Source organism: Echeneis naucrates, chromosome 21 (genome assembly GCF_900963305.1).
Source record: "Echeneis naucrates chromosome 21, fEcheNa1.1, whole genome shotgun sequence".
In the NCBI taxonomy this organism is placed as follows: Eukaryota; Metazoa; Chordata; class Actinopteri; order Carangiformes; family Echeneidae; genus Echeneis; species Echeneis naucrates.
In genome coordinates this window covers 5,098,640-5,110,087 of record NC_042531.1, presented here as the reverse complement: position 1 = coordinate 5,110,087, position 11,448 = coordinate 5,098,640, and the positions used below count along the sequence as shown (strand labels likewise).

General features: G+C 45.8%; 1 protein-coding gene across 2 annotated transcripts; it reads right to left on the bottom strand.

Annotated features, from left to right (window-relative positions):
* Nucleotides 1-1,127: 1,127 nt before the first annotated feature.
* Nucleotides 1,128-8,142, bottom strand: inpp4aa (inositol polyphosphate-4-phosphatase type I Aa). Of its 2 annotated transcripts, XM_029492988.1 has the most exons (23): nucleotides 8,036-8,142; nucleotides 7,882-7,926; nucleotides 7,101-7,219; nucleotides 6,892-7,008; nucleotides 6,707-6,786; nucleotides 6,491-6,608; nucleotides 6,216-6,306; nucleotides 5,950-6,097; nucleotides 5,560-5,690; nucleotides 5,340-5,444; nucleotides 5,150-5,258; nucleotides 4,741-4,927; nucleotides 4,224-4,363; nucleotides 4,082-4,157; nucleotides 3,848-3,995; nucleotides 3,479-3,511; nucleotides 3,100-3,272; nucleotides 2,834-2,957; nucleotides 2,236-2,503; nucleotides 1,780-1,877; nucleotides 1,584-1,696; nucleotides 1,340-1,494; nucleotides 1,128-1,260 (listed from the first exon to the last, which is right to left on the bottom strand). In XM_029492988.1, the coding sequence occupies exons 1-23, from the start codon at nucleotides 8,133-8,135 to the stop codon at nucleotides 1,128-1,130; spliced, it is 2,811 nt and encodes a 936-aa protein (XP_029348848.1). In that variant the 5' UTR covers nucleotides 8,136-8,142. The 2 variants fall into 2 exon arrangements, with proteins under 2 accessions (XP_029348848.1, XP_029348849.1); XM_029492989.1 differs by lacking the exon at nucleotides 3,479-3,511.
* Between the last annotated feature and the right edge of the window lie 3,306 nt (nucleotides 8,143-11,448).

Here is an 11,448-nt window from a genome sequence, read left to right as displayed (position 1 = left end):
GCACTGATATACATAGAATAAGTAATTCGACTTTAACAGTGCAGCTTAGGTCCAAAGAAATGTCGTAACAGGCAAAGACAAAAGTTTTGATAAAGCTGATCGTCTGCTATGTTGCCTACTTTGGATTTAAAGCTACATTAGGCAAAACTCTAAACAGCTGTTTTCACAGGGTCTCTTATTCGGCTCTTTACTTAAGGTTGTATGTAGAACTGTCCATACAAATTACATTTGATCTCAGCGTAGCCCCATGTTGTTATTTAGGCTGAGAATGAGGGAACTCTGCATATAAATTCTGCCTTATGTAGCCTTAAAGGATGAGGCTGGCTTTATTACACATCTTTTGTTATTGTCAACAAATGCCATGAAAAGAATAATATGTCTCGCTGCTTTCCATCCTCTGTTGTCTCTCAGGACAATAGAATGGAAATATCATTTCTGTTTATTTCAGCAATTTTCCTTTCAAAAGCTGGGCAGTTTATATTAGGCGTGGAGGAATATTTCCAGGGCTTTTGGACTGATACACGTTTGGTCTGCTGGTGAGTTTTTATGTCAGGGGGATGGTGTGCATGGTATTGGCTCAACTGCCACCATAATGAAGGAATGTGTTACCCAGTGCAACGATGTCGCCCAGCGCTGTGTTTTCAAATGTCAGATATTTTTGAAATATCAATTCCCTGCTGTCTCTGTATGGTTTGTTGACAGTAACAAGAACGATATAGACCTGCCTTGTCCGGACAAACTGTATAGATATGTGTACCTTCAACCCTCTTCGTCCTTCTCACATCTTATTTGTCGGGAAGTTGAAATGACTGAATTCCACTGCCCGTAGTCTTCCTGATGCTGTGGTGTTTGCACACTGGCCAAAACAGAGCACAGGAAGCCGAATCGTGACTGTTTTTGTTCTGTGAGGTGGCCATGAAAACGGTGTCATTCTAGTACTACTGAGAGGAGAGAGGAAACTATCTACAGCAGCACTGGCACTTTGACATTTATCATCTTAACAGTGACTAAGCACAAAACAAAGTGCTGTTTTCCCGATTGTGTTGGTGTTTTTCTTTGTGTGGTGCCATCGGCAGTTCCCCTTTCGTCTTTTCTTCTTTTCCTCTCCTCCAGATATCAGTCTCCCCTTAGGTCTCAACCTTCCCGTACGTCCCCTCCGGAGGGCGATACTCTCTGGGGAAGGCCTTGAGCTGGAGAGAGTTAAAGGCGTATTTACGACATCCCACGTTCTTCATGGTGTTCTCTCTCCTGCAGCCCTCGCTGTGGACAAACAGACCTGGAGCATCAGTGATCTCAGCCAACACATTACTTTGCTAATGAAATTTGGTAATGGACTGACCTGCGCATACAGTCCAGAGCCTGGTAGAAGACCTGTGGGGCCAGGCCGTGCTCCTGCTGCAGGATCTGACACTGCTCCAAGGTCAGAGACATGGCGGTACGGTCCTTGGCACTCTTACAGCTGGTGAAACGGACTCCGTTCAGGCGGCGACATGCCTTTGGAGTTTAGAAAACGAGATTAGAAGAAAAACGCAGAGCTTTTTAAATGTGGGCCAAAATGAGAGACGTGCGAAAAGCAAGTCCACCTCGGCCGCCTGCCACAGAATCTCCACGTTCTTGCTTTTGTTGGCGTTCACGTTCTGGCTCAGCAGCTTGAGAAGCTCAGGCAGACCGGTGCTGCTGCGGGAGCGAGGGAGGCCTGAGGAGGTAACAGAGGAGGTGGGCTGAATGTGAAAAGCTTTCGTTCATTCCGCTGAAGCTGTGTTGTGTATGCAGACTCACAGTCTTCAGGCAGGACCTCTTTAAACTGATCATAGTATGAGCTGAGGCGAGTCATGCTCTCCATGTTGATCACGTCTTGCAGTGACGTGTCTCCAAACCTGGAAACGTGCACAATATTAGATGAGATTTTTCATCTTTCACACCAGGCCTGCAGCTCTGCATTAAATGGAAGCTTGATTAAATAAAAACAAAAACAAAGCTATTGTACAACCTCTGTCCTGTACTCTCTTATAAAGGGAACTAAGTCTGCACACTTTTCATCGTCACATTAAAATAACTTTCAGCTTTCAAATGGTAATCACTCTTTTTCTCACTAATTGAATTAAAGAGGTTCACCGCATGAATTTACCATGAAAAAATGTCCTGTTGGTACATTCACACTTCTCTGTCCATGTTTGTGTATTAGTTAGATAAAATGAGTTTCCACCTTTCTGCCCAGAAGTCTCAGTGACTCACTTCTCAGCCAGTGTCTGCTGTTCATTGATCCCCACGTTGAAGAGGACAGGCTGCACACGCAACAGCATCCCGTTCTGGATGTCTCGTGGCAGCGTGTCGAACATCGCTCCGGGCATCGGGACCCTGACGTTGAAGCCGTTCCTGTTTCCTGTGATCACCGGCAGCATGTCTGGAGCAAAACCTGAAGTCGCTTGGGTAACTTTAAAGGTGACATTTCTCAAATCCATCACTCCGACACTCATGTCCTCCAGCATGGCCAGCTCCTCCCCTTTAAGAAAGCAAAAAGTCAGCAAAAAGGTTCATGATGATTGTAATTCATGCTAAATCATATCACAGCCCTGATTGGTGAGGATATTCCTTTTTTTTTTTTTTTACAGCGCTACAATTCATTCAGTTCACATTTAATGTTTTTTTCTCCCTAATTGAGTCAATTAAATCTTGTTCCCAAAAAGTTAGTTTCTGTTTATGTCACATGTACTTCCTACCTTCCTGCGTTCTGAGGTGTTAAATGGAGATTAAATTGGAAATCACATATTAATATTTACTTTGAACGCCAACAACACAATACATTGCATTGCAGACAAACACACAAGTTTACCGTAGGTGCTGAGCAGGCCCTCGTACTGCACCAGCAGGCCGATGGTGTGCAGCTGTCTGAGGAAGCCAGAGTCACACAGACTGGTCCTCAGCTTCAGGATGAAGCCGCAGATCAGAGCCGTCAGCTGTAAAGCAGCACGACTCGTATCAATGGACAAACATGTTGCTGTTTCCTATGACGCGCTGTACAGTGACATCTAATTTCTCCAAAACTGTGCATGTGTGAAAGGCAGAACAGGTGGAGGTGGGAGGCAGAGGCTGACAGACCGTCTGGCAGAAGACGACGTCGCGGCGGTACTGCAGGGTGAGGCTCATGGCGATGGTGGGAGCGCTGTCCTGCATCAGGAGAAACACCATGGCCTTCTTGGCTTTGTCGCTCATCAGAGACACACAGTCTGTCAGCGTAGTGAGGAGGGGATACAGGGCGTCACTCCACTCACCTGCAGACACACCAATACACACACATACAGAGAGTCTGATCCAAACAGTGTGTTCAGCTGTGTCCTTTGTACTTCGTCGGTCAAAGAGTGTCTTCAGTCCCATTTTCATCGGTTAAGTAGTTGTCAGGTTTCCAGTTTTACTTTGTTTTCAGGCGGTGTCTGTTTGGTTGTTTGTCACTGATTTATAAAGGAAATGTTCCTCTCACCTGGAGATGCCTTTTCTACTTCTGGGCTGATCTCTATCGGAGAAAAGGTAAAAAAGGAGCTTCATCATTTTCGATGCTGACCGTTTGAAGTGAAGTGAGAATGAGCATGCATGTAATCGACTGGGTGGATTTTGGTGTGAATGTGACAATAGTGATGATGATTTAAGCATGAAGTGATGAATGCGATGATGATGAAGGTGGTGATTCTTTATTGGCTGTATCCAGACAGCGTTGTGGTTGCTATGGATACGTAATGAGAGGGAAACATTCATGTGAGCCCTTTGATCCTTTCAGAAGGCTGCAACATCATCTGAATATGTGAATATGTGATTGTACCTTGTTCCTCGATGTGTGCGTGTGTGTGCATACCTTTCTTAGTGTTAGTTGGCTGCTCATTTGACAGCAGGAAAACATCCTCAGAGCTGCTGTCGCTCTGCAGTTTGTCTCTCTGCAGCAGCCTGTCCACCCTCTGGATCACACACTCCAGGCTCTTATCAACATTTAACCAAATCTTCTCCTGCACGCAGGCACACATTGATCAAAGTTAAAGTTAAAAAAGAAAATCAACAGCCACATGAACACAGACATTAAAATCAGACTTACCCACTCCTCCTCATGAAAATCTGCCTGCAAGGACGCCCGCTTGTTTTTGAACCCCTCGCTGACCTCTGAGGGAGCTCTGTGGCGGGAGGGTGAGGTTGCACCACGAGACGGAGAAGTTGGGTGACGGGAGGGAGAGCGGGACGGGGAGCGGGAGGAGGGCGAGAGGGAGGAGGAAGATGGGGACGGGGTGCTTTGCAGGGTGAACTCTGGGCGGGCGGCCGCCAGGGCAAGGATGGCTGAGGAGAGCAGCTTGGAGTCGCACACGGTCACCAGCTGACGAGTCTGCAGGAGGACATTTAACCATGACATTAAAAATGAGGGCCGAGATGATTTTATTTTCTCTTAGCTGTGGATAATTTGTGGAGACTTTCCTTAGTGTCAGTTGGTGAAAATACTATAAAATGCGACCTTTACTGTCTGTTTTATTTACTTATCTGTTTAAAGAAGTGTTTCTGTGACTCAGACTCACATTTGATCCTGTTAGTACATCAGAGAGATTGTGTGGATAGAGCAGTTTGGTTTGTTTGGTGATGAATGAGTGAGAACCAGCAGGAGAGGCGGAGTGACAGAAACAGGACACTGTCTTGAGGTGAAGCGAATCAGAAACTACGATGCAGCGGTTGAGCGTTTCCCTCCCTTTCAAATGAGCGCGGCCTCACCTTCTCTTTGAGGATGGCCAGCGTCCTCTCCAGAGCGTTGGCTGAGCGTTCCTTGGCAGCTCGTGACAGACGTTCGGTGTAGTAACACACTTGCGTCTTCAGAGTGTTAATTTGACCGATCAGCTCCTTCGCTTTCACCACATCCTGAGGTTGGTACGTCATCCCTTTAGGGCCAGAGCCGGCAGAGCTGTCGGTGTGACGGAGACAGAGAGAAGAAAGTCAACAAGGGGACGCACAAGGTGGCATCGCACAGCAGCTAACAAAAAGACACAAACAACTGTTCATACACGTCACATAGTCTCACCTCTCCTCCCCATGAGTGCTGAAAAAACACAGAGAACAAATGTGAGTCCACGGTTAAAATCAGAGCACAATAAGAAGCCTGTAGTTCCCACCGAGCTCCACTCACTGTTTCCTGGCCTCCTCCAGCTTGTGCAGCAGATTTCGGAGGCCGCAGCCTTTAAAGCCTTGATGATGTGCTGCAGGAGCACCGATGGTCACGATATCATACGTTCGGTCTGAAATGGAAGCCAGAGGACGATGATAAAGGATATGGAATAAGACAGCAGTATTAAGAGACTGCCCGCACAGTTGCTCACCATAACCAGACTCTCCCTGTACTCTCATCCTCTGGATGTGCAGGTTCGTGGGAATGAACTCTAACTTCCTCTCAGCTTTCAAGGTGCTCGACTTGAATGAGGGACCTGAAGGAGAACAGAAAGACAGACAGCTAATGTCCTGTTGTCATTTTTAGAGTAATATAATCTTTTCCGGCGTATCACCCAGCCTTAGTTTTAAACTATAAGGTTATGGTCTGACCTTTGTATTCGTGGAGGTCACTTATTGTCTCCTGGTAGGTGAGTATGATGGTCTGGTAGTGAGTGATGATCTGCCTCCTGAGGTTTTCCCAACATGGAGACAGCTCACCCAACTCCTCCAGCTCACACACCCTGCGGAGCGCAAAGCGCGTTAATGATCAAGATATCCAGCTGATGAGTGTTTGTGTAGCTTGTTGACTGCTGTAAACACGACAGTTGAGAACCTCCCATTCTTCACGTTACATATAACATCTGAAGGGCAGTGAGATTGATAAAGGGGAAAAATTCAGGTATATGTTGTGATTCTCAGCTTGCTATCAGAGGATCAAACCACCAACCACCACGTTTCTCCCGTGGTGAGATATTAAGCAACCCAATTTCCTGATGTTACCTGACGGCATCTTCCTCCAGCAGCAGTTTGACAAACTGTCGAGGAATGTGCAGCGACAGCGCGCTCTCTGCCATCTGCTCCAGGATCCGCAGGTGGTTGCCGTCCGTGGTGGGGAAACGGTACGTCCGCGACATCACCCCTCCAAACACTGAAGTGGGCAGAAAAGCCATCAGAGCCACGGACCAGAGCTCAGTATCCAAACATTACTAAACTTTGACAGTCACAACAGGAGGAGAAGATTTGGTTTTATATGGACGCACACTCACCAGCCTTCAGCAGTGGATCTTTACACAGCGATGAAGACTTGGATTTAATACCCATAGATTCAGTCAGGCTTTCATCCACAGGGAGAACCATCTGAAAAAACCATCACACACACTCATGATAAGATGAAAATCATCAGTCAAATTAGCTAATCACTTCATCTTGATGGCCAAGAATGAATCCAATCTGATCTGAGCTAATAGTTTTACAGTTTTAATTATCTTATGACAGAAAGATGATCAGAAGAGTGTATTTTAAGTTTGTATCGCTCACTCACCCTTCCATTAACAGTGTCTCCTCTCTGTAATCTTGCAACAGGAGCTCTCTGTTCGCGCTTCTCATCTATCTGCCAGGCGATGACGGTGATGTTGCCCACACGTTCGTTCTCCGCTGACCTGGCACACCGGGACATCAAGCGGGTTTAACCTCCCTGAACTCAAATCCTGCACGCAAATTTGTCGCTGGCAGGCGAAATGAGCTCTGTGTGTGTCACCTGAGAGCGAGGTGCAGTCTGTGGTGTTTGTCCTGCAGCAGCTCCTTCACGGAAAACATGGACGAACCGAGCATGTACATCTATCACATGAAACACACACACACACACACACACCCCGCATGATTTCAGTAATGAGGACTTTCATATAGTCAGAAGAGTCGAGTGGTTCTTGAGCCGGGCCTTACCGTGCCCTGGGAGCGGTCCTTGACATCATACACAGACAGCTTGACCTGAGTCTGCTGAGTGATCAGAGAGTCCTGAAAGAAAGCTATACTGCTCAGGAAGATGGGGTTACTGGTTCCCTGGAGAGGAAGACAGAGAGACAGAGGGGGGGTGAGATGACGTCTCCAGCAGAAGGCAGGAAGGACGGGCGAGAGAGAGAGCAACAGTGCACCTCAATGATTTCAGTTTGGGCATGCTTGGTCCAGAAGGCCTGTGGCGGGGTCGTGCAGCTGACAGCAACGAAGCTGGTGGGCTTACGATCCAGAGACGGAGTCACCAGTTCACTGCAGGCTGTAACACAAACACACAGGAAGAGATTACAAACTGGGGGATTTACCAGCGGGCTGGTCTCTAATCCTTACGATCCACAGGAGGGACTTAAAATCAGTATTTCTGTTGGTACTTGATGACCGGCAGTCATTTACAGTTGTTTATGTGTTCGGGTTATAAAAACTAATAATGTATATTTGCCCCTGAGCCTGACACTGAACACACACACACATTATCCTTGATGCAAATTAGTTGGGTAATAATTGTAATAAATCTACTCTTGGCCGTTGTTTGATACTTGTGATATTTCTCTGAGTGCACTTAATGGAGGCAATTTCATTTTAATTCTCAGTGATTTTCCTTAAAAACGGGGAAGTGTTGTTTTTAACCAACATAGTGCCCTTGTTTATAACTAAGCTGTAGAATAATGTACCTTTGGGACGGGGTGGATTTTCTCTGCAGCAGGATGGTGTACGCTGACCTTTTTGACTGAAAAACCTACAGCGCTGTGTTTTGTGGGAGGAAAATATCACAGTACAGCACTTTGTGATGCCGCTATAGTTACTGCAGCCGATTCAATGTTGAATGTATGATGTAAATTGAATAGTTTCCCCCGTTGTGGCTCACGCCACCTACAAAGGTCAGGCGTACACTGTTGGATCTGCTTGTAATGTGCAGCTTACCCACACTGAACTCCAGCACAGGCTCGTCTGGATCTTGACTGCTGCCTGTATGACAAACAGGAGACAAGAGGGAGAAACGCGGGAGGCTCTTTTAGAACTGTACTTCTTCGTCGATGGAGTAAACTGGTTACCGCGGTAACGGTAACTTAGTTACCTGACAGAGCCAGCCCCATCATCTCAGCCGACAGATCGAACGTGTTGGCCCGGTAGACGGACCACGGCCGATGGCGGGGGCTGCGCTCCTTCGCGGACATGTTGGGCTCAGGTGGGGTCGGGGGGGGGGGGACTGATTTCAGAAAAAGGATGCTGAACAGCAGAAGAACGCAGAGTGGATTTGGATCCAAAAGTCGTCTGCCACCTCAATTCTTTTGAGAAATGTGCCTGTCAATCTGGGCGGTCACACGTTTGTCACTAATAAACCTGAAAGGAAAACACAACAAACAACAACAACAACAACAACAAAATGAGCTGCTGTTTCCATAGCAACAGAGATGGACTAAATCCTTTCAAGACTTCAACTGAGCTCAGTCAAATTTGACAAAACTGCACATATTCTCAACAGTTGAAGTGATAAATAACTTTGGACACATGGGTTGCCACGATGCTCCTTTCTGACATGAACATCACAGGTTGTGTCTTCTCCGTTCATCTAATGGAGACACTGAGAAAAGATTTCTGCGGGGTGGAAGTGTGACTTTTCACAGAGCACGTAGGATACGAAATATCTCCTGATGCTATTTGTGTTCGCCTGGCGTTTTTTTCCAAACTGGTTTCTACTTTTAGACGATAATAAGCATCTGCACGCAGACACGCAGATAAAGAAGGAAAAACTTTGATTTGCTCCAAAGGTTCAGAACAGAAAGACTAGTCGGGGCAAAGGAATAATTTTATAAGCCAATTTCTTACTGAGATCTTTGTCTGGACCAAAATTTCAATGAAGAACTTCATCGCTGAATAGAGAATATAGGAAGAGGTATGTGTTCCTGCGGGACAGCAACATTTATTAAAAGGCCTTATAGAAGTTCAGAGAAAACAGAAAAAGCTTCTATTCTTCATTCTGAGAAATGATTTTAGTGTGACTGTCACAGAAACATCTGGGGACCATGAATCAGCAGTGAATTTAATGGAAATCTGAGGGCATTATATTTGGATATAATTCGTTTCCATGACTTCCAGGATATCTAATGATAAATATCAGTGGGCACCAAATCACCATGAATATATATGCGAAACCAAATGGCAAGCTGGGAAGCTGTTTGCTTTAAATCAGTTGAAGTGACAAACTGTCTGATAAACTGCTTTAAATTGGATATTATGATGAGAATTTCTGAACTATAATCAGTGCCTTCTGTACTGAAATCTGCCCGTGCTGTCACTTTAATCAATAACAGCCTAAGATAGTTATTATCTAAGCAAATATCATCCAACAACGTACAGTAAGTACTGATGTAACTCCGACTAAATCTGACAGGACCCCTGTTTGTTGTACACACGAGGCTCACGTTGTGTCCTCGCTGATGCTACACCTGCCCAAATCAGCATCACGCCAGTTTAGCTCCAATGAAACTTATATATCTTCTCTTGATTCATGTCTTTGCTCTGTCTCTGTTGTGTTTCTGCCGCTTTGGTCTCAACCAGTTTCTCTTTACTCCAACAGGAAGAGACTGCTGGGCCCTCACATGTCCACCCCCCCTTCAGTTTAAATGTTCCTATAAATGTTTGTCTGTTATCACAACGATGTATATTTCAGCCAACAAAGAGGAATGGAAACATAAAGCAGAATATAACATGAATCCGTAAAACTGGAGGAGGAGAAAAGAGAAAAGGATGCTGAAGGTTAAGAGGAAGAGAAAAGGATGAAGGTGGCCAGATGACAAATCGGAAGTGAAAACTGCTTGAAATGGCCCACAGAGGTACGTATTTATGTTTCCTGTGGCCTGTCAGGCTGCGTTAACGTTTCCTTTTGTGTGTGCGCCACACAAATGTACACTTGGCCTGTTTCAGAGTGATCAACTGGAATAAGTCTCACTTCTTCCTCAGCTTTAATAAACACACACCTGGCAGAATGTCCCCCAATACTGCTGTGTGTGTGTGTGTGTGTGTGTTTAGTAACACAGTTGGCTCTGCTCTCAGTCATCTGGTTCACCTGAAGCGAATCCTGTAATCAACACGTGCTGTATAAAGATGCTGGCTCATCCACTGAGCTGCTTTATTAGCTTCAGCTTTCACGAGCCTGAGTTCTTCCGTCCGTCCGTCCACCTCGTCCACCTCGTCCTCCTCCTTGTCTGGCTCCTGGATTAATCTCTGTCTGCTCTGAATGAGCTCCTGACTTCTTCACCTTTTCAGAGTTTCACCGTCTTCTGTGTTTGAGGCCAGACTGTGTTAAACTGAGGAAAATGTCTGATGCTACTGCTATGACGAAGGGAGACCAACTGTGTGTGTCACCGTGCGTTCATGTGGAAAGACTTCTCCAATGGATGTCTATTTTTACACGTGAATCTCTTTTGACGTCACGAGACTCACATCAGTGAGAAAACATCTCGCAGTAAAACACACACGCCACACGGTACTGGAGTGTGATGATCTTTGCCAGTTAAATTTCTGCCTTGGCGGCTTCATGTGAGACCGAAACAGATGACAATTACAGCACGGATGCTCCGCCTCATTAAGCTGTGGCAGTAATTGTTAGTGGGAGCTGTAATCTCTGCTTCCTGTGGTGCTGTCTGAAGCGCTCTAGGAAACACACACTGGATCTAATGCCACGCCACGGGGAGCCACAGATCGTCATCTTTTCACTCATCAGACACATGAAGTCCACTTGAAGGGAGACATGATGTGTGGGAGTGGAGCGCAAACGATTTATCTATCAATCAATCATTGGACAGTATTAATCACTGATATTTTCCATAGTTCTCAAATTTATCCTCCAAGCAAAAACCTAAAACTTTAGCTAGTCGTAACTTCCAGAATGAGATGATTCATGCTCTTTTACTCTGTATCATTAGAAAGTGAAGCTCTTTGGATGAATAAATTTAGTGTGTGGTGTTTAGTCCAAACAGGCCAAAGTGCAGATGTAAAAATTAAAACGCAGAAACTGGCTGATATTTTTGCACAACAGATGACTTAGACAATGAATCAATCATTTTCTGTTGACGCACTAAACAACTGATTGACAAATCGTTTCAACTTTACAACTCTTTATAATCCAATTGATGATTGAACTGCTGACTGTTCACTGTTGGTCCCATTACTGCTGCTCTGTAGGTGACCTCTGACCTCAGCAAGGCTAAAGAAGGGAGACACCTTTTGGTTTTCCAGCTTGAGGAGAATCAGGTGGTCCTTGTGGCGGACTGAGATGACCCAGTTAGCCAGGCAGCCGGCACACAGCTGGCCCCCTGCAGACGCTGTCAGCACCGGCTGCACTGCAGCGGCTCGCTCGTCTTTAACTCATTTTCTCCTCTCACCTTTAAAATCCTTCCAGACGCCTCATGTTCCCCTCCCTTTTCCTTTTCCTTCTTTTGTTTTTGCTCCGGCCGTCTTTCTTCCCCTCGTTCCCCTCTAACACTC